The sequence below is a fragment of the Polypterus senegalus genome, chromosome 13, assembly GCF_016835505.1.
Source record: "Polypterus senegalus isolate Bchr_013 chromosome 13, ASM1683550v1, whole genome shotgun sequence".
Taxonomy (NCBI): domain Eukaryota; kingdom Metazoa; phylum Chordata; class Cladistia; order Polypteriformes; family Polypteridae; genus Polypterus; species Polypterus senegalus.
Window position 1 is genome coordinate 116,584,650 of NC_053166.1, and position 23,952 is coordinate 116,608,601.

Sequence of the window (23,952 nt, forward strand, 5' to 3'; positions counted from 1 at the left end):
ACACAATCAAAAAAGATGCCAAACTTGCAGAAATTGTAAAATACATCCCAGACAACGCAAAATACACATCCAATGTAATTCAAAATGAAATAATTGAGACTCTTGCCAAAATGGTGGTAAAAGATATCAGGACCAAATATGAAAAAGCTGACTCTCCTGGATTTTGCATTAAAAGTGATGGTACCAGGGATCATTGTAACACTGAGAATTTGTCTGTAGTGATTAGATTTGTCCAGAACTCCATCCCTGAAGAACACCTGATTGGCTTAATTGAACTGAATCAGCTTGATGCTGAATATATTTGTAACCAAATTCTGTCACATCTCTCTGAGCTAGGTTACAGCCCAGACAATTTAGTGTGTCAGTGTTTTGATGGTGCTTCTGTCATGTCAGGGGCAAGGGGTGGTGTCCAGGCTTTGTTACAAAACAAAGTTGGTAAGTATATTCCATATGTACACTGCTACAACCACCAGCTCCATTTACCAGTGATACATGCAATGGAATCAGAACCTCTGACTAAGAAGTTCTATGACTGGTCAAATTCATTGAACACATTTTGTCATAGAGATTATGTTTCACACACATACAATACACCCACACTGAAAAGACTTCTAGAAATACGATGAACCAGTCATTATGATGTCACAAAGTCCATTGTCAACAATGAGGAAGCTATAAGGGGGCTTCTCTCTGAGGTAGCAGAGGCTGACACTGCCCATTTTGACATTTGCATAGAGACATGTGGTCTTTTGACCCAATTAAAAAAGCAGAATTTCTTCAATACAGGAAAATTCCTCCTTCATGTGCTTGGTGTGCTGAAACCAGCCAATGCAATTCTACAGGCACATGCAGTGGATTTGTGCACTGCTGGGGAGGTGGTGACAGCTTCACTGGCCACACTGAAGGAGATGAGATGCGACTCATTCTGGGAGGAGCATTTCTCTCAGTGTGAAAGTAGGCCTACCAATTTGCTCAAAAGAAAACATAAAGTTAATTCACAGCTTGATGATAGTATTGTCGTGTTGCGCTTGTGCATGGTGACTCTGATGAACAAATTGCTCCTAATCAGACTTTTAAAAGGGCTATGTTCAGCATTCTTGATAAAGCTATTGTGGAAATGGAGACAAGATTCTCTCAGAGAAATGTTGAATTATTGAGGGTCACATCGCTTCTCCTGCCAAAATCATGACCATTCTCTCCTGAAACCACTTCAGGCACTTGCAGGCACAGAGCAAAACAGCATGAGCTTGCAAAATGAAATTGCTGTGGCAAAAGCAATGTTGATTAATAAACTGCCAGCTGATGCTAATCTCTCTGAAGCATGCAAATGCATTCAGCAGTACAAAGAGGCCTTCCCTATGTTGCATTCGCTATATGTCACAGCACTCATCATTGGTGTGTCTTCAACTGCATGTGAAAGCTCTTTCTCTACTTTGAACTGCATTCTCACTCCACTCCGCCCAACAATGCTGCATTCAAGGAAGAGAAATTTTGTTATTCTGGCACATGAGAAAAAGGTCACAGAAAATCTAGACATGAATGAATTTATTTCAGAATTTGCCAAGAGTAACCGCAGACCGGTCCTGTAGATAATATCCAGGTTAAACACTGGAAACTGATATCCTATAGCCTCCCTAATGACTACAATGAGCCACGTTTCTGTTCTTGCTCTCATATGTTGTATACATTTGACTTTATTGATATTTACCTTGTAGATGTAGTTCTATATTTGTTCACAAAAAAAATAATATATGATCCATTACCTCTGTCAATTTTTTTGAACAATAGGTTATGATTTATGCCACAATTTTTGCTTTTATATGTTATATAAAACTATGTTGTTATTATTATTTGACCCCCCTACAAAAATGGGGATGGATGGATGGATGGATATTTTTTGCCCCACCAGACAAGCCAAATGCCCACCCACACAAGATGTCCTGGTCACACCTCTGCCACACAGACACCTCCACACACACAATGCCCACAATTAATATTTATGAATGTTTATCTGTTTTTATACCTCTATGACTCTCGCCATGTTATTTTAAGACTGGGTCACGTGTACTCTGCATGTTTTGCTTAGCAGTCATTTTCACTATCTAAGTATTGTTTGGCACTCCAAATAACCTAAATGTGTTCCAGTGATGAGAGGACACTGTTTCAACACAGCCCATGCTTAAATGCACGACTAATATTATTTTGTTTTTAAGGCTTTTATTAAAAGGGGGCTATATTGTGGTCAGATGCAAAACTCTTAAGCCTTCAATAGAATTTTGCCACTTCTTGACTTGGGAGGTTAAATAGCCAATAGTGACAGTCATTTACAACCCAGGCATGGGGGATGCACAAACTAGTGTGCTTCTTCATGCCAGTCCCAAGCCCAGATAAATGGGGAGGGTTACGTCAGGAACGTCATCTGGTGTAAAATTTTACCAAATCAATATGCGGACAACAATACAATTAATTTGTGTATAGCTCAAAATCACACAAGGGGTGCCACAATAGGCTTTAACAGGACCTGCCTCTTGACAGCCCCCTGGTCTTGACTCTCTAAGAAGACAAGGAAAAACTCCCAAGAAAAAAAAACCTTATAGGGAAAAAATAGAAGAAACCTTGGGAAAGGTATCTCAAAGAGAGACCCCTTTCCAGGTACGTTTGGCATGCAGTGAGTGTCAAAAAAGGGGGTAGTTACAATACAATACACAGAACACAATACAAGTAATCCTCCATAATAGTGCAACAGAAATACAGTACTACAAGTACAGAGCAGAATTCAACAGTAGATGATATTACATAATATGATTTGGATTTGTTCAGAGTCCTGGAGACCTCAGCCATCAGTTGCGTACCCCTATACAGATTTCCATACCGGATCGGTCGAGCCCCGGGTTAACAACGGTGGCCACCAGTACTGGTAGTCAACAGGGTGCTGGCAGAAATTGGGCTACTGTTGGTTGAAGAAGAAAAAGAAGAGGGGAAGGCGTGTCAGGAGGCAGGAGGAGAAGAGGAGGGTAAAGAGAGTGGAAGTGAGGGTAGGACTTTGAATGTTGAGAGAGGATGTGAAGGTGGTGAGTGTAACTGAGCAAGATGCAGAGGACAGGAAGATATGGAAAAAGATGATCCACCAAAGAAGACGGGAGGTCACTTAGCCACAGGTAATAGCTGTTACCCTACATTGCTGAGCAACCTCTGAAGCAGAGCTGTGGTACAGAGCGGTAAGGCGGGCATCTCTAAAACAGCACTCAGGTCTATTCTGACCTATGCCTTTACAGGGGGCCAACTCCAAACGAAAAGTGGGAAATACACTGAAAGATCCCCAGGGCAGTGACAGAGGACTATGGAGTAACTGAGTAATGAACTACAGTGGTGGGTGTCATTAGTCTGAGATGGTTCTGGTGGGGGAAACTCAGTTAGGAAAGGCAGTGGAGGGCTGGCAAGGAGGTAGAAGGAAGAGAGAAGGGCAAAGGCTAAAGTGGAAGGAAGAAGTGAGAAGGCTGGAAGAGGAGAGTAACAGGGGTTGCATGGGCTGGCATAGTTTTCCGTCAGCATTGTATTTCAATCATGTTTTGTGGTGATATGTACAGGGCTTTCAGAATGCAGTTTGATTTTGGTTCAATCAAAGGTTAGAGCTATGTGTCATACTTATTCACCTACTATGTTTTTTATTTTGTTCTTGACATCCCCTTCATAATTAAAGATTTTGCAGTATGTACTATATCGATATTAAAGGAGAATTAATGATTCTAAAATCATTAGGTTTTTGATAAGAATGGACCAATCAGCCTAAAATACAGATACAATTCCTATTTACTTACGTTTTTAAAAAACAAATTCTCAAATTGAGATTTGAATGTCCTCAAACTACTACTGTCTGTTACTCTACATTTCTTAGTAACTTATTCCACATGCCTATGATACACTTTAAAAGATAAGTCAAGTATTTATTCAATCAGTTATTTATTTATTTATAGTTGTGTCTTATTCCCATTTGCACCCTTGCATTGTTAAGTGAAGCTGTTAGTTAGTCACTCATTAACCAACAAAAATAACTGCTTTTTGGGCTATGTAAGGACAGAAACAACCCCAACTCACCAGGCGACACCTGAGACAGCTAATTAAAAGAGAAATACAACGAAAGAGAGAAAAAAGAAAGAGTCGCTGGGTAAATCATCACACATACACACTACGCAGGGGCGCAAAGTGAAAAGAAATGAGGAAAGATGGACAGGAGAAACTGCCCCTTCCAACTCTTTACAAACTGAACAGCATGAAGTCAGTTGTGGACAGCAGCACCAGAAGAGTTGTTGATCTGGGATGAAGAAAGTTCAAGAAGGCTGTTATTTATAATAAAAATGTTCTCCCTCAGTGAATTCTAATGGCCAAGGAAGCCTCGGAAGAAATGAGGACTGAGCTGTTCCCTGAACGGCACCCTGGGCTGCCAGGAGAGGCTTTGGAATTGGATTAAATGAGTATAAGAAAGTTATAAAAATATCAAACTTATCCTTTAAGTTAACCTTTCTATATTTAGTAGGGATGGCTCAATCACTTTATTTAATGAACCACCATTTGCTACTATTCATTTACTTGAAATGTCCTTAGGCCGTAATAATTTCTAAAAAAATATTCATTGAGTTGAAATATATGACAACTAGTTTCCTTAAACTTTCTTCATTAAATGTTTTCCAGTCCCAGTGATTTATTTTATTTCAGCTGTTCTTAACTCTTAGAACCACTTCTCATTTTGTAAATCATTTATTAGCTCATTAATACTCCCTGTGGGTACTAGGAGGTTTTATATCTTTTTCATAAGTGAAAATGTCAGAATAATACAAATTGAGTGGATTTTCTGTCTCGTTTTCTGTGTATTTCATTAATGTCTTGCTGTTCTTAATTTCATTCATCTCTTCCTTCACTGTCCTTGTACTGCTAAATCACTGACAGAACATCTTACAGTCAACTGTTGCCTTTTCGGGAATATCCATGCCCGACTGCCTTTGGCATTTCTTCTTAACGATTCCTCTCATGTGCTCATTAGCCCTATGGTGACCACTGGAGTTATTTGTCTGGTACCATTTATGTGGCTCCTTTATATCCACAATTTATTAATTTCTTACTTATCCACCGAGAAGTTCTTTTAAATCTTTTATATCTTCTGAATTTGCAGATTAAGTTTTTCATCATTCATTGTATGAAGTATTCCTTTAAATCTATCCCATTGCTGACTCCATGTACTTCATTAAAGTTTTTTTTTTTTACTATATCATTCCTGTCTTATTGAAAATAATACTTAATTGTTTATGTTTTTGTGTTAATACTCAGCAGCAACTCTTGGAAATAAATTTAGACAATAAAATCATAATAATTCCATTACTTCTACATCCTGGTTACTGCAGAACACTACATCTAGGCAGCATTCTGATTGTGTTTTAATGGGTTAAATAAAGTACAATCATTAATTATGTCTCTAAATCAAGACGAGTGTAAACATTACAGTGTACCATGTGTCTGATAATAATGGCCCTTATTTCACTGCAGAATCTTCTTCTTCTTCTTTTGGCTGCTCCTGTTAGGGGTCGCCACAGTGGATCATCTTCTTCCATATCTTTCTGTTCTCTGCATCTTGCTCTGTTACACCCATCATCTGCATGTCCTCTATCACCACATCCATAAACCTTCTCTTAGGCCTTCCTTTTTTCCTCTTCCCTGGCAGCTCTATCCTTAGCATCCTTCTCCCAATATACTCAGCATCTCTCCTCTGCACATGTCCAAACCAACGCAATCCCACCTCTCTGACTTTGTCTCGCAACCATCCAACTTGAGCTGATCCTCTAATGTACTCCATTCTAATCCTGTCCATCTTCAACACAACCAATGCAAATCTTAACATCTTAACTGCAGAATACTTTTGTAAATTCAAGATACATAAAAGTTATTTGTATACTTGATTGTGTAGAAACTCAACACTGAATTGTTGCATCCATTTAAAATATCTCCTATCAGACAAAGCTGCGTACACGTGATAAAGAGGAAGAGTCTTGTGAAGCACACCATTATCAAAGAGGATGTGCAGTCACAGCTATTCACAGATGTGCTAATGAACACCTGAGACGTCCCTCAAGAAATCACTTGTACATCTCCAAGACGCAGCTTTGAGGAAATGATCTGTCAGAGGACTGGCCATTCAGCCAAAGAACTTGTTGTGAACTACATTTAGAACGTTCTCACAGGATTATCGGCACCAGTATTCTCTTTAAGGACCTGTTCAAATGTACATAGAGCCCTAAGTTGTGAAGAGTTACAGGATATCCCAATGACGTTTGTTTCTAAGAGACCATCATAGTTTTCTACGAAATGCAGTTAAATACCGACCGGCACAGGATGGGGATAGTTGTCTGTTTTTTTACTTCAGCACAGATTTACTGTGGCAGCAGATTCAAGCTGAGGATTTATGAAGCTAAAGTTAGAAAATGGGATTTATTAGGAAATGGAACAAACCTTAACAAAAACAGAAAATGTCATTTTTCAATGTAGTCTTCACTCTTCTCAATGCACTTGCGCCACCTGTCTGGAAGTGCCTGGATTCCAGCTGAATGATGCTTCAAATTTTGGGATCCTGACATCTTATTCAGTTGGAAGTAATCTTCTCTTAAATTGCTTTGGTTTCCTCCAACAGTCTAAAGACATGCAGGTTAGGTACATTGGCGATCCTAAATTGTCCCTAGTGTGTGCTTGGTGTGTGGGTGTGTGTATGTCCTGCAGTGGGCTGGTGCCCTGCCTAGGGTTTGTTCCTGCCTTGCACCCTATGTTGGCTGGGATTGGCTCCAGCAGACCCCCATGGCCTTGTGTTAGGATATAGTGGGTTGGACAATGACTGACTGACTTCTCTTAAGTATGCAACATCTTTTAAGATGACCATAGCTGTGTCTGAAACCACTTGTATGTTCAATATAACTGTACATTAAATTTGTTAAATGATAATGTTTATTTGTTCTCTTGCACTTTTCACTGAAACATCACCATTATCACAGCTACAGTGTTCAGATTATCATTTGAGGGGAAAGTGGCTGAGAATGGGGGTCCTGGTTAAAGAAAAGGGGCTAAGCCTAAAGGAATATTTTAATAGAGCTGCAGCTCATTCCAATAATTTAAACTGTTGCAAACTTCCTGCACTATAAGTCTGAACCACAAAAAAGACACATAAGTTTTATGATTTTGACAATGACTAAAGCCACGTTGGACTATGCTGTTGGCTTTTTTCACGTATGCCTTGATGAAATATAACATTGAGTTAAAATGAATAAGCACTACCTTTGAATTTGACTCTAAATCTACTGTATGTGAATTATGTACACAAATAGTTATTTTGTTCATTTGAGATTTATTGATTGATTTTGTATTTATTTGTTTAACACCCACCCTTTGACTAAATTTGTTTTTTTTATTGCAGGGTTGCCGAGTACTTAAACAGTTATTTATTTATTCAGCTTTTTATTTCAATGGTTTTTCATTTTTACTTTCTTGTATACGAAGTATAGGAAAAGTATTGTAATCATCTAAAAATTTGATGTAGAGATTTTGATGAATCTCGACATTTTAGACGTCCCTGACTTTCTCGTATATGAAGTGTAGGGAAAGTATTGGAATCCTCTAAAAGTTCAAATATCAAGATTTTGAAGAATCTCGACGTTTTAGACCTCCCTCCCATAATTTTTGGAATTACGTCTGTGTGTCTATCTGTGTGTGTGTGTGTGTGTAAACATGATAACTTCAGTATGCTTTTACTTAGGTCAACCAAATTTTGCATACAAGTATTAGGTAAAAAAAATAGATTTCTATGAACTTTTGGGCTATTTCTGCTAACCGGAAGTGGTACTTTACCTTATATTCATGGAGCTGCAGACTCCAATTTATTCAACTTTACTTTTATAATAATTGTTCAATATATTATTGATTTGATTTGTTGTTAATGGTTCTGTAATGTACATAATATAAAAATACAATAATCGTCTTGTGGTTTACTCCTCAAATATCCATCCCCATATCTGAGTATACGAGAAAGTCTAGGGGAGACCTCTCCCGATTTTTTCCTGTATTGATTTCTCTATGTACGTTAAGGTGTTTAAAAGTCAGTTTCCGTGTTTTTTTCCTCAGCTTTACATTTATTCTGTACTAACTGTGCTGCCCAGTTTGCCTTGTGAAGTTTCTATTAGACAATGGGCCTCAGTTACAGTGCCATCAGTTAAGTGGATAAATCAGTGATTCAATGTAAGGAATCACTTTTAATGTATGAAACATTTGTAGTTTTTATACCAAGGGCTGATATTAATGGCAGAGAGTGTGGTGTAGTTGGTAGGGCTTTGGTCCTAGGACCTCAAACTCTGACGCTGTCGGTTCAAATCCTGCTACTGACACTGTGTGAACATGAGAATGTCACTTGAATTGCCTGTGCTCCTACAGGGAAACAAAAGAAATGGAACCAATTGTTCATTAAATATTGTAAGTCAACTTGGATTGTGGAAGAAAATCCCAAGGAAGACAGGAATAGTTCAATCAATTAGATTTTTTTTTAGTCACAGATGAGTACCTGGATTCTACGTTGTAAGGCAGAAGAGCAAAGTTACATTTTTTTCTATTGGCTTTTTATAATTTCTTCTTCCTTCCCCTTCCCCTTATTTACAGCAAAAAACATAATATAATTTACTTAAGCATTTTATTTTATTACGCTAATGGGCCACCTGTTCTTATTTTTTTCACTTGTCAGACAGACCCTAAGAAGGAAAGGTCATCTTTCCTGTGTCTAACATATGCATTCCTAAAGAAGGAACTTGTCTTATGTCAGCTTACTGCATCTTGTTTTATGACAGACACCTGTATGAATAACCTACCATTATAGCAAAACAGCTTTGTCAGCTATTAACCCTAAGTAGATTGGAAGCACTTCATTTTTCTTTCACAGGATCAATACACAAGCCATATCAGAAAACTGTTAGATCACTGGAGTGGTTTACTCTTGAACAAATAGGCAATGAGACTTTTATTCTGGCACTTGAAGAAACAGTATTGTGGCTTTATTTAGTATTGAAGCCTGACAAACCTGACAACTTCTAGCTGTTTTTGCTCTGTCAGCAGTACCTTCAGATTAAAAGAACTCAAAGGTGTCTTCCTCAGAAGCATTCAGTTGAAGGGAAGCAGTAGAGGAGTGTTAGGCAGACCACACATGACAGAGAACAAGATACTGGGCAAGTGATCTTGCTTTAAAGTCATATATGACTTACATACTATTGTGCGTAGCTGATCCTGTATGGGTAAACTCTTAAACTGTTGGAAAGTGTGTGTCCTCTATGGCTGATCCAGCACAATCAGTAAAAATGAGTAAAGGATTTTGAAGAGTGGTGGAGAGGAGGGATTGTAGCACCCCGATTCAAAGTATGCATGTAAATGTAATTGATTTTGGGGATTGGGTGTGTGTCATATTTAAAGGTCCATAGATGGGAATGTCTATTACAGTGGAGTAACTAGTGCAGGCCCTGCTAAGGTTAAACTTACGCTTTCTGTCCACCTTATCTTGGATTTGGAGATGCCACTTATGCCACTACTTCTAATACATATCAGGAAGCGACAATCTCTCCCTACCTTTTTGCTTTGAAGCAACACCAACGCTCATAGCCACCCTCCTTGGAGGTTTATAGTGCTTGATAATCATTGAGCTTTGTGTTTTTCTTGAGCTTCGACAAACTTTCATTTTTTCATTTCATACGTGACTGTAGACACCACACGTTTATGTTTGGTGTTTCTTGTCCAGGTCACCACTTCTGCTTCAGTCTTCCTGATGTCAATCACTTCTACTGAATCTTTCACAACCTCACCAAATTTTAATCAAATCTGTCAACGTGTTTTTGAAATTTTGTGGTATTTAGCCTTTCTGTTGTAGGGTGTTGTTTTCAACTTCTACAGTTAGGTCCATAAATATTTGGACAGAGACAACTTTTTTCTAATTTTGGTTCCGTACATCACCACAATGAATTTTAAATGAAACAACTCAGATGCAGTTGAAGTGCAGACTTTCAGCTTTAATTCAGTGGGTTGAACAAAAAGATTGCATAAAAATGTGAGGCAACTAAAGCATTTTTTTAACACAATGCCTTCATTTCAGGGGCTCAAAAGTAATTGGACAATTGACTCAAAGGTTATTTCATGGGCAGGTGTGGGCAAGTCCGTCGTTATGTCATTATCAATTAAGCAGATAAAAGGCCTGGAGTTGATTTGAGGTGTGGTGCTTGCATGTGGAAGATTTTGCTGTGAACAGACAACATGCGGTCAAAGGAGCTCTCCATGCAGGTAAAAGAAGCCATCCTTAAGCTGCGAAAACAGAAAAACACATCCGAGAAATTGCTACAATATTACGAGTGGCAAAATCTACAGTTTGGTACATCTTGAGAAAGAAAGCAAGTACTGGTTGACCCAGCAACGCAAAAGACCTGGACGTCCACGGAAGACAACAGAGGTGGATTATCGCAGAATCATTTCCAGGGGTGAAGAGAAACCCCTTTACAACGGCCAATCAAGTGAACAACACTCTCCAGGGGTACATGTATCGATATCCAAGTCTACCATAAAGAGAAGACTGCATGAAAGTAAATACAGAGGGTGCACTGCAAGGTGCAAGCCACTCATATGCCTCAAGAATAGAAAGGCTAGATTGGACTTTGCTAAAGAACATCTAAAAAAGCCAACACAGTTCTGGAAAAAAATTCTTTGGACAGATGAAACCAAGATCAACCTCTACTAGAATGATGGCAAGAAAAAAGTATGGAGAAGGCGTGGAACAGCTCATTATCCAAAGCGTACCACATCATCTTTAAAATACGGTGGAGGCAATGTGATGGCTTGGGCGTGCATGGCTGCCAGTGGCACTGGGACACTAGTGTTTATTGATGATGTGACACAGGACAGAAGCAGCCGAATGAATTCTGAGGTGTTCAGAGACATACTGTCTGCTCAAATCCAGCTAAATGCAGTCAAATTGATTGGGCGTTTCATGATACAGATGGACAATGACCCAAAACATACAGCCAAAGCAACCCAGGAGTTTATTAAAGCAAAGAAGTGGAAAATTCTTGAATGGCCAAGTCAGTCACCTGATCTTAACCCAATTGAGCGTGCATTTCACTTGTTGAAGACTAAACTTCAGACAGAAAGGCCCACAAACAAATAACAACTGAAAGCCGCTGCAGTAAAGGCCTGGCAGAGCATTAAAAAGGAGGAAACCCAGCATCTGGTGATGTCCATGAGTTCAAGACTTCAGGCTGTCATTGCCAGCAAAGGGTTTTCAACCAAGTATTAGAAATGAACATTTTATTTCCAGTTATTTAATTTGTCCAATTACTTTTGAGCCCCTGAAATAAAGGGATTGTGTTAAAAAATGCTTCTGAGTTGTTTCATTTAAAATTTATTGTGGTAATGTACAGAACCAAAATTAGAAAAAAGTTGTCTCTGTCCAAATATTTATGGACCTAACTGTATATTGATAACAAAATGTCCTTTCTTAGCTGATGCCTACTGGCCTGACTTTCAGCTTTTTAACCAAACAGGCAATGAGTGATGAGTGTGTGTGCGTGTGTCAGTGAGCCAGTCAACTTTGGATTATATAGAGAGAGATTTTAGTGTCTTCAGTAATCATTAGACTGCCTGTACCTAAAAGGTCCTCATGCGTAGCTTGTTTTTTTTCATTTGATAAATGACAACAGCCTGCATTTAGCAACTCCTGATTGTAACATTCTTCATCTTCTGGCCTCCTTTTGAGAGAATTAAGAGTGAAATTAAATGAAGATGACTGGTGCTACAGGCATGTGTCATGAGCTATTTGTTTAAAGAGTTTTTCAGGTCCCCGCTCTCAGTGTCAGAACTTTCACTTTTCAATTGTTGATAGTTGCCAGTGCTGTTCAAAGGACTGATTTGTCACCTGTGGTCCCCGGCCGTATTTCTCCCAGGAGACACTCAATGCCAGTACGGTGGCAGACACCAGCAATCGGCTTTTCTGTCTTCAGATTGAATTGTGTTGTTTTTCTGTAAAGGCATGTTGCTGGTGTAACAATCGTTTCGAAGATGAAACCAATTTCAGTCATTTTGCTGTAAAATGCTCAATAAAAGAAAGTTATTTCCAGCTGCTGTTCCTCTATTACAGGAAGGCAAGGCCACTTCTGTTACTTCTTGATTAACTGCCATTTCTGAGTGTCTGATAGGAGAGTCTCTGTGGCACAGTCGCTCATGTTGTAGAGTGTGTTGCTACATGGTGTGCCACACTTTGAGCAAGTCAAAGGGCTCAGGCACCACTAACTGACATTAGTGAACTCAAATTTTGCTTTACTAGAATTATCTGTGCTATAAAAACGACTTATAGGTAAAGTGCCTGGATTATCAAGTGTCTTTACATATCATTAATAAATAAATTGTTAAAATTGTTTCTGCCAAACACTTACTCAGAGTTGAAAACACTGATTGGTGGCTTCTGTGTGGTTAATAAACAAATCAATAAATAGATAGAGAGGAGGAGACATATCTTCCATTAGAACGGTATTCTGTTATACCCAGAAAATACAATGATTGGTTATTTATGAAGAATAATACAGCACAAAACATTTAGTATATTGAAGCATTGCTCATTCATGTTTAAAAAATAGTTGACAAAGTGGTTTCTTTTCAATTTAATTCAGTTAAATAATTGCTTTACAGAGCACTTCCTACTGATAGGCTCAGTTCGCTGTACACATTTACGGACATAATACAGCAAACCACAGTGCCCGGAATAAGGACAGGAGCTGGGCCAAACTGTGCTCTGGGAGTTAGTTCACCAGCAGTGACAACATTGTCAGTGACATCAGACCTCCAACAAAGGGGGTCACTGTGCCCAAATATAGTGCATGATGCTCAAGAGTTAATTAGCCCTCGGAAATAAATATGGATGGTGGGCAATGGGAGATGGCAGACTATGGGTCAGGACTCATTGAAGCTGTTAGACAGCAACCAACAGTGAGACCTATTAACTCATTTGGAGCTCTTTACTATCCTTTAAGATGGACAGGAAACCTGGTGATTGCACCATAAAATATTGTGCAGGACTTCACAGTATGGACTGTTATTGGTTTATTAGATCACTAGCTGTGGAAACGTAAGTAATCACTGTAGACCTCAGAGTTAACGTTTGCAGTGCACCATGCAATATGGTATTTGGTATGGCATTCGTAAAAGAAGTGCTAATGTTTGTGATGAACCATCTATTGGAATGACAAATGCAATGCAGTTTATTACTAAAAAGGTTTGTAATGGAAGCAGCTGGTAGGAAACTGAGACAGACAGTCACTTATTCTTTTATTAAGGGGGATTATTAGCATGTGTACCGGGTAGAGTGAAATTCTTAACTGTGTGTGCTAATCAATATTAAACAAATAGCCATGTCTTCTTCCATTGTGTGTGTAGTGTTTTTGTAAACCTTTGTCCTATTTTAGTGTCTGTGTCACCACCACCTGATCAAAGCACCATGATGTCCCTACATTGATGAATTGAAAGCCAGAGGTCCATATGACCATCATCATCAAGTTCTTCCATATGAAGCCTGAAAACCATGAGGACTGATTGAGGTCATTTATGTTTGGTAGAATGTCAAGAGGGGGCTGGGTGGTCTTGTGGTCTCTGAACCCTGCAGATTTTGTTTTGTTTTTTCTGTCCTCCCTGGCCATTGGACCTTACTTTTACTCTATGTTAATTAGTATTGCCTAATTTTTATTTTTATATTTTGTCTTATTTTCTCTTTCTTCATCCTGTAAAGCACTTTGAGCTACATCATTTGTATAAAAATGTGTTATATTGTACTGTATACAGTATGTGCTACATACAGTATGGTGCATATGTAAGATCAGTCAGCTGCTTGTGTTTCTTTCATTTAAGAAATATTTCTAAACTAAGAAATGCTGTTTCAAAGTCAGAATTGGAGATGTTTGTTCATTCTTTTATTTCCTCATGTCTTGACTACTGTAATGCTCTGTTTACAGGTTTAAGCAAATCATCTCTCTCACGTCTTCAGTTAGTCCAAAATGCAGCTGCCAGGCTCCTAACTCACGAAAGACACTGCACTGCACTGCACACTTTTATAGAATTCATATTAATGTTTTGGTACTTACTTTGCCTGGACAAGCTCCTGAGTACCTAAGCAGCCTGCTCCAACGCCATACAGCTTGTCAGACTCTCAGATCTGGGTAACAGGGCCTAGCAGTTGCTCCACGCACTCGACTAAAAACCTGTGGGGATCGTGCCTTTCAGTCTGTGACACCATGACTGTAGAATAGCCTGCCTTGTGGTCTGCGTGGAGCCGAGTCTGTTGATTCTTTTAAAAAAGAACTGAAAACATTTCTTTTTAAACAGGCTTTTAATCAGTGCTGAGTAGTTCCTGTTTGTTTATTTATTATTTTTATTGGTTTTGTTTTAACTGTTGTATTTGTACTGTATTTGCTGTTCAGAGCTCTATGACCTTTTGTCTGTGGAGAGCACTATATATATAAACCACTAAACTAAACTATATAAATAAATATTGTTGTTGTTTTACCATGTATCTCTTCTGGTACTGGAGCCAAATAATTCAATCTTTACCATGTCTGTCCAGGGCACATTGTTCCATACGTCCTGATTTTTGCCTAGGTGTTTCTGGGCAAACTTTAGTCTTTCCCTGATGTACCTTCTGGACAACAAAGGCTTCCGCCTGGTACACCTTCCATGTAGATCTAATTTGTCCAGCCTCTTCCTAATGGTATACTTCTGGCCTTTGACGTCAACAGTAGCGAGAGATAGAGAGACCTGTGATGAAATGCTAAGGTTCTTAGAGATGTCTTTCAGCATCTTGTGTTCAGCTGTCAGGCCGAACCTGTTGGAGTGGCCTAGCTTGGACAAGTTGGCAGTTGTTTGAAACATTCTCCACTTGCAGATGGTCTTCTGGACAGTGGAATGATTGATTTTCAATTGTTTAACTTTTTATATCCCTTCTCAGACTCTGTGGCATCTATAAGCTTCGTTCTAAAGGCCTAGGCTTTGTGGTAACGCACACTTCAACAACAAAGAGCAAACCAAACTAAATGTCTGAGGTATAAATAAGACAGATTCAGGCACAATTATCTCTAACAATGTTCTAATCATTTACACCTGATCTTGCGCACTTGATTCTAATTTTAGGTATTTGAGACAGTGATGAATGCAGGGATGTTCTTATTTATTCCACATGCAAATCTTAGATTTACGTTTATTTAAATTATGCAGTTGACTACAAAATGTAAATGTGGTATATCACCATTATCTATCGATACTGTTTAAATGAAGATCAAATCTTAATCATAATTAAAAAAGAAAAACAAAACATCTGATGAGGTGGGCTTTTTCACATGACTGTACTTGGCATGGTCTTTCCTGACAGCAACTATGCAGGGCACATTTACTCTCAAAATGAAATATCCCATCCCAGGTGAAGTGAAAAAGCTCATATGTTAACTGAAGACTGATGTCACTTTAAATCTACCTGTGACCTGAAGTTGGGGGGTTCATATTTCGGATTTGCTTTATGCTCCATACTCAGGCAGGATGAAACACAGCAGAAGAATTAAGAACGATCTATTATGGATTCTTTTTTTGTAAAGACTTACTAATTTATGAATATATCACAGGATCCCAGTGTATGAATGTTTAATTCAGCAATGCAATGGATGCACTTCACCTACTTTTGCTGAAAGAAGATGCTTTATTATTGTAATGTATGTGTTAAACTGCTCTGGGATAGCTTTCAACATAGCAGTTACAGTATTAATAAAATAAAGCTTGTTTAATTTGTCTATTTATCATTACATAGTAAATTTGTTTTCGTTTTCACAAAATACTCTTCCCAGATGAGACTTAACTGTTTATGACTGGCACGGTGAACAGCATGTGACATACTAATCTGCACAGGGCAGGAAAAATCTGCCAAGTAAATGCGGTGTGTCGTGGGAAAGCAGTGGCAAAGGCCAAAAGACTGCTTGACAAAGTGCTTAACTGTCTTACATCATTACATCTTCTAACCAAATGTATTTTCCCAGGGCACTCCACTTCAACTTCATTTTTAATGTGGGCAGGTTCTCTTTTGTATTGTACACTGCATTAACCCTCATCCATGAATGCCATTTTTATAACGCTTTCATGAGTGGGGGGTCTTGCAGACCCTTTTAAACTGGTTAAATCTGCCTAAAAAGCAATACAATAACTTTAGAAATTTTTATTAAATGTAAATGTGATGTAAATTGTCAATGGTTTACATGTTACCTTTGTAACAGTAATGCGTGTTCAGTGTTCACCAAATCATATAAAATACAGTCATAGCAGCACTAAAACAAGACGTCAGTTACACGTCTGATTCGCATACAGAACAGTCACTCAGAATCGGCCTCAACTTCAACTTATTCGAAGGCCAGACACACAAGGGAACGCTCTGAATGTTCCTGGGAAACTGGAAGTTTGCACTGGGAGCAAGCAGCCTTTATCTTTCTCTCCTTTGCCCTTGGGCACATGTGACAGTGTCGCTTCTTAACTACATTTGCTGCATCTCCACGGGGCTGTTTCATCATCAGTTTTTGTTTCCTCATCACTTGACACAGTGTCACTCCCATTATCATTGCCTTCTTCATTTGAGTTGTCTGATGTATCGAAATCCAACAACTCCTTCAATATTTCAGCCAGGGCTTCACTTGCATTGAATTTCTTTGTTGGTCATTAACTCATTGTTCATAAACACATCAACTGGACTTGCTCCTCAACAAACTATACACCTGCAATGTCTCAGGCAGGACTAAGAAAATCTAAACTTAAGAAAATACAAAGTTAAATAGAAAACTCAAATATAAAATATAAAATGAAGCAAAAACACTCGTACAAAAATGGTAATGTTTCCATGAATGGTGGGGTCTCTGAGACCCCCAACTGCTTTGTACTACTGTAGCACTTATTTGCACTAAGCTATTGAGAAGCGGATTTCAGCACATTTTTCAAGACAACACAAAATGAAAAGTCAAAAAATTTCACAGCCGTTGTATTACCTTGAAAGGGAAAGAATTTGAAAAATCTGCGACTGGGGGGTCTTGGAGACCCCGCATTCATGGATGAGGGTTAAGTGGTTGGCCTTCTAGAACATGCCATTACATGGCTAATAGTATTTCACCTTGGGAGACAGCTACTCTTATCGTCAATGGGTATCAGTAAAGATTAAGAGCACACAGTGTAGCTCACGGCGAAAGGGATGAGTGTTACTTGGAGCATATTTACAGATCAGAACAACATTCGGCTACACTAAGGACTGTAAATGAAGTCTCTTCTACCCATCCACTTCATCAAGCACCCACATGTGATATAGTGCGTCCACAGCTCAGAATAAAAGCCCAGGTTTTCAATAAATAATTCTTAAAGAGGGGGTGTGGTAGTGTGGCTGGAGCTGTTCCCGGACGCTACGTGAGGCGGACGTTTCCTCACTTATGTGCACAGGTGAGGAGTCGTCCGCATCCGTAATTGAAACCGGGAACTGCTAATCGCCACACCTGAGCCACATCCCCAGGATAAAGGGGAGAAGTGCGAGGCGGAACGGTAAAAAAAAGATGGAAGATGATAAGAAAATAAGAGGCAGAGAGCAGCATTTGGAGGAAAGACAGTGGACGAGCCAGCAAGCTGAGAAAGACAAGTCCACCCTAGAGATCTGAGGGACAACTTCGAGTGCGAGAAAGAAGACGGGAGGACAACTGACCCCGGGCAGTCAGGCAGACACCGGCCGAGGCAGCTGACGGAGGTCGGTAGTGTGAGGACCGCAGAGGCTGAAGTCTCTCCCACTGAGCATACCTTGAATGAGCTGGAGAGACTGGGAAGAAGCTGAGCTTGGCTGGTGTGACCCCAATGTCATCAGAAGGATTTTAATAACGCTTTAGCCTTGTTTTAAACGTCTAGGATTTGTACCTGTTTTTATGGATTATTTATTTATTATGAACATTTTGATTGCACTACACTATTTATTTGGACAGTGTTGATTTTGTTGTTTTAATAAAACTTTGCACCTTTTTGCACCATCCCCTTTCTTTGTGATGTCTTCACTGTCCAGCTCATCCGGTGACATTACTGACGTTGTTGGGTTCAAGAGCTCCCAAAATGGAGATGGGTGCATGGAGCAGAGCCCACATCGTCACACCAAGGTACAAGAAGAACTCAAACCACTGCAACTTTGGCTCTCAGATGTCAAGGGTCTAAATAATAATGACTGAATAGACAATTAGGGTGGGCTAAGTCACTTAGATTTAAGACAATAAGATTCACAGTGCTAGTTTCCTTCTGTTCTAAGTCTTTCAAGAGCCAATGACAATCCGAACCAACCAACCTCATTCATTTTTAAGGTTTAGCTGAAGTTGTTTTTTTCATTAACTTGACTGTTTGACATGAGCCCCAACTTTAATAATGGATACCAACCAGGCCTTTTAGTACTTGTGCTCAGTGATTTATTTATACTCTGCTCAAAAAAGCAAAATAGTAAGGCAAACACCACTAGTGCAATGTACTAATGACAGTAAATGATCCAGCAATGCTTTGAACACTGGGTATCCATAGGACTTTGTGCTACACTCTGCATGCCAACTCACCTTGGCAATGTTGAAGTCAATACCAAAACTCTGTCCTTCTCCTTCCACCTGCCACACACACAGCCGGCATGACAGCTCACATGTACTCAGACTGAGCCGCTCCAGTGTAAAAGTGCAGTGCAAACTCCGCTGAGAGCCGCTCCAGATGTGATAAAATGGGATTTCCTGGAAGACAATTGCAGGAGAACATTTTATAAAGCAAAACAGTGAAAATCCACTGTGACACCGGTATATCACCATTATCTATCGATACTGTTTAAATGAAGATCAAATCTTAATCTTAATTAAAAAAGATAAACAAAACATCTGATGAGGTGGGCTTTTTCACATGACTGTACTTGCCATGGTCTTTCCTGGCAGCAACTATGCAGGGCACATTTACTCTCAAAATGAAATATCCCATCCCAGTTGAAGTGAAAAAGCTCATATGTTAACTGAAGACTGATGTCACTTTAAATCTACCTGTGACCTGAAGTTGGGGGGTTCATATTTTGGATTTGCTTTATGCTCTCCATAAGCTGAGTTCCATACTCAGGCAGGACAAAACACTGCAGAAAAATTAAGAATGATCTATTATGGATTCTTGCTTGGAGAGTTTTAGACTGTTGAATTGATATTTTTTTCTAGGCTAATAAAGGCAACAATATCAACTCTACAACTCTACTATGGGTCTTCCCACAGTGTGAGATGAGGGAATAATGTGAATTAATATAACATTCTGAAACCAACTTATTCCAATTCATGGTCACAGGAACCAGAGACTATCCTGGCAGCACAAGGAACAATGCACACACAGGCACAAAACAGATGTGTAAATTCCATAACAGACAATGGCTGTGCACGGGATTTGAACCCAGGACACTGGTTGGATCCATAGGGCAGTACAGCCATGCCAACACCCAGACAACATGTCACATGTAATAAAATATATTATCCATTTATCTTCTTTTATACCTTAATAAAGAAAGAGTGCCTCCTAGTGTCTCTCCACAAACAGAAAAATGTCAGGGACAGACAAAATGACAAGAAGGAATAAACAAATGATATAAAAATGAAACATAAAATATCAAATTAAAGAAAAAATAAAGATAAGACATTTATAAATACTATTGTTCCCACTGGGATTACCCTTTAGTTCTAAGTTTGTTTTTTTTTCTGAAACAGGAGTAAGGAGCACATTTGTTGGACGTTGCATTGCTGGAGATTCAAATATGCTGTGTACTTTTTGGATATGTAGGTAAGAATTCTCTGTACTCGCTACACATGACAGTCCTATTACTACTACTACTGCCATTGAAAAGTTGTCTTCCGGTGTCCAATATACAGTGGGTTCCCTCACTCTCCTCCTTCTCAATCCTACTAAGTATGGCAACCCCATATTTGTCACTGCTTTTTTTGTTACTGAAAAAGCTTCTGCAAAAGCCAAATTTCCACCTGGGACAAATAAAGTCCTATCTATCTATCTATCTATCTATCTATCTATCTATCTATCTATCTATTCTATTCTATTCTATTCTATTCTATTCTATTCTATCTATCTAATCTCCCTGTCACATCCCACCTTAGTCCCTTATTACATGTGCAGACATTCCCAGTGAGCTTTCACCTCATATCTCTTCCAGACTTCAGACTAATTTTGCTACTAATATGTGCCATTCCACCCCATACCACCCCAGAGCCACTTCTGGGTCAAGACTCAGAATGACCAGTGGAGGCAGAGTCTGCCATTTACAGCTCTAGGGTCACCAAATTAGAGTACCCACTGATAGCATCTGATGTCACTGCACTAAGTGATCTCTGGATGGTCAGGTTTCCAAGGTAGGCTTAAGGATGCCTTCTCTGTTGGCCATTTGAGTAACAGAGCACTTCTTCTTTCAGGTTCTGTATCTCTGTTTGCCTGGAGGGGTTTTAATAGCCTCACATGAGTCTTCCATGTCCTGAGCCCCACTCTCTACCAGATTGCCTGCACTGCATTGTTTGCAAGAAACTGCTAGGTAGTGTTTGGGTTACTTGGTGCCATTTCACATTTTGGGTTCCTTTGTGACTGCTACAGTACTTATACTATTTATTATACCATGAGTGTGGATGTGTGTAACATCTCTACCTAAAAGAAGAAATTTCCATGAGTTATGTGACACCTTCTTATTTGTTCTGCTCTGGTCGTAGCTCTGCATTAATTTTCAAATTCATCTTTGCTTCTTGTCAGCTCCTAAACTAGCCATCATGTCAAGTCAGGTCCCTTGCTTGATGTCACTGCCTGTTTAACTGGACGTTCATTGCATCATATCAATGCTTCAGCCAAGTTAGCATGACATATTTTGTAACATCCTTATACAATTCTTAACCTTATGTTGAATTTCTGTCAGATTTCCCAGTTTTCAACATTTTATACCAAAATTTGAGCAGACTCTCAGGAGAGTCCCTGTTTGAAACATCGTAATGGTGAAGCTGCTCCCTCAGCAGACCTCTGACCAATGGTACATTTTTCAGCATATGAATCAGGGGATTGGTTTGTTCACTCTTTTCATTTTTGTCTGACAGCAGAATTTGGAAGCTATTTGATTTTCAAAAGTATATATTGTCACACATGTTGCTTTGTCTTAGAACATGGGAAGGTTTTTGGTGTGAACCCATTACTAACACAATTTCCATTTTGTCTAGAACTGAAGAGAGCACCCTGAAAGACTAATGAAGTAATTTTTGGTTTCAGCATCTCCAGTCCTGCCACTTCTGATTCTGCTAATATAAAGCCTTCTCCTTGTTCATTCTGGGCCTCACTTCTGAAAAAGGCAGTTTGAGGAGCTGTAATTTCCACACTAAACCCTTTTCAGCACCTATTTTTTTCAGCTACGACCTTAAACAGGGAATCCCCTGGAGTCCCAACCCTTTGTCCTTGTTTTCATTCTTTATTTTTGCAGTGTCCTTGTCCTGACAAGATTAAATTTGACAAAGAAATTTCCAAGTGTGTGGCTTTCTGAATGCCTACTCTACTTTTTGTTCCAGTTTCCATTTGCCTTCCTTGTGGCTGACTTTCTCTGCATGTAAGTAGTAATTCTTAACTTGATTGTTTCTGTGATTAATTTGTTGCTTTGTTCTATTGTTCTATTAGATTTAAGTCAATGGTTTCAAATTACTTCATCCTCCAGCAACTGCCTGCATACTCCTACCACATCAGGTTGGGCATTGTCGTGCACCAGGAGGAACCCAGGACCCACTGCACCAGCATAGAGTTTGACAATGGGTCCAAGGATTTCATCCCGATACCTAATGACAGTCAAGGTGCTGTTGTCTAGCATGTAGAGGTCTGTGCGTCCCTTCATGGATATGCCTCCTGGGACCATCATTGACCCACCACCAAACCGGTCATGCTGAATGATGTTACAGGCAGCGAAACGTTCTCCATGGCTTCTCCAGACCCTTTCACATCTGTCACATGTGCTCAGGGTCAACCTGCTCACATCTGTGAAAAGCACAGGGTGCAAGTGGTGGACTTGTCAATTCTGGTACTTTATGACAAATGCCAATCGAGCTCCACGGTGCCGCGCAGGAAGCACAGGGCCCAGTAGAGGACATTGAGCCCTCAGGCCACCCTAATGAAGTCTGTTTCTGATTGTTTGGTCAGAGACATTCACACCAATGGCCTGCTGGAGGTCATTTTGTAGGGCTCTGGCAGTGCTCATCCTGTTCCTCCTTGGCCAAAGCAGCTGATATGGTCCTGCTGATGGGTTAAGGACCTTCTACAGCTCTGTCCAGCTTTCCTAGAGTAACTGATTGTCTCCTGGAATCTCTTCCATGCCCTTGAGACTGTGCTGGGAGACACAGTAAACATTCTCGCAATGACACGTATTGATGTGCCATCCTGGAGAAGTTGGACTACCTGTGCAACCTCTGTAGGGTCCAGGTATCGCCTCATACTACCAGTAGTAACACTGACTGTAGCCAAATGCAAAACTAGTGAAGAAACAGCCAGAAAAGATGAGGAGGGTAAAATGTCAGTGGCCTCCACCTGTTAAACCATTCCTGTTTTGGGGGTCGTCTCATTGTTGCCCCTCTAGTACACCTGTTGTTAATTTCATGAACACCAAAGCAGCTGAAACTGATTAACAACCCCCTCTGCTACGTAACTGACCAGATAAATAGCCCAGAGGTTTCATTGACTTGATGCTATGCTCTGATTAAAAAGTGTTCCTTTAATTTCTTTGAACAGTTTAAATATATATATATCTTTTGAAGAGAGACACTTTCATGTCCTGTGAGACAAGACTTTGTGCCAAGAGATTTAACCATGCCCGGGGCCAGAAATAAAAGGCAAAGATGACAAAGTAGAACGTCGTAAAGAATTCAAAAACGTTGGCGCAATACACATGCAGAGCAGGTTAGAGATAATGGAAGTACTACAATTCGAAAGTCTCAAAAAAATGATAGTAAAGATCGCATTAGCGCAAACAAATGGAAATTATTATTCAGTGAATTAATGGATCAGCGAAAAGAGATCGAATATATTGTTAAGATTTAAACTTTAAGTCAGAGACTTGTAGGTCGTCTAATTCGTGTTGCCATCAGGGAAAAGTAGTGTTTCTTCCCAATGAAGAGGCATATCTGCGAGAATTAAGATTTGTTGTTTGGTGAAAGTGAAATCCACATACGCTGTCACACTTGAGTCACAGAGTTGCACAGATACAGAAGAGATTTTAGAGACAGAAACGTTATTCAGACACTTCAAACAAACATAAGTCTCTTTCAGGAGTTAATCAAGCTCCATGTGTAGTCAGGGGATAGTGCCGTCTCTCAATTAAAAGAATAGAAAAACTTCCTCTTCATAGGGGCGTGCCTCGGGAGCGTGACCCCCAACAGGAGCAGAGGATGTTTATGGGAGAAGAGAGACAAGGCAGTGAGACAAAAGGACAGCTGCTGTACAGGCTTTTAACTGCTCGAAGTGCCGCACAAGATGCAGATCAACACGGCAGCAGCAGCAAGCCAGCAGCTCATCGACCAAAGAGGAATTAAAAAAAAACTGTATGCGTTTCCCATTGTTTCACCATTTAAGAGGGGGTTTGAGAGGATCGACTGCATCTCCTTGGGGTGTGTTCAGCTCCCCTCTTCTACAGTTGCGAAGTGGCGGGTGCCTAGCGCAGGCCATTTGGGGATTTTGAGGAGTGAAGCAAACAGGGGGCAAAGCCCCCTAGTGTATATATATATATACTGTATATATATATACATATATATATACAGTATATTTATATATTAGAGAATTAGCAGAATTTCT

At 39.6% G+C, this 23,952-nt stretch overlaps 1 protein-coding gene across 1 annotated transcript in view; it reads right to left on the bottom strand.

The window, feature by feature from the left end:
• The window catches only part of unc5a (unc-5 netrin receptor A), an 863,267-nt gene that overhangs the window by 8,959 nt on the left and 830,356 nt on the right, over positions 1–23,952 (bottom strand). The window contains exon 12 of the mRNA XM_039774735.1: positions 18,687–18,851. Coding sequence (XP_039630669.1) covers positions 18,687–18,851 — 165 coding nt within the window. The remainder of the gene's footprint in view (positions 1–18,686; positions 18,852–23,952) is intronic.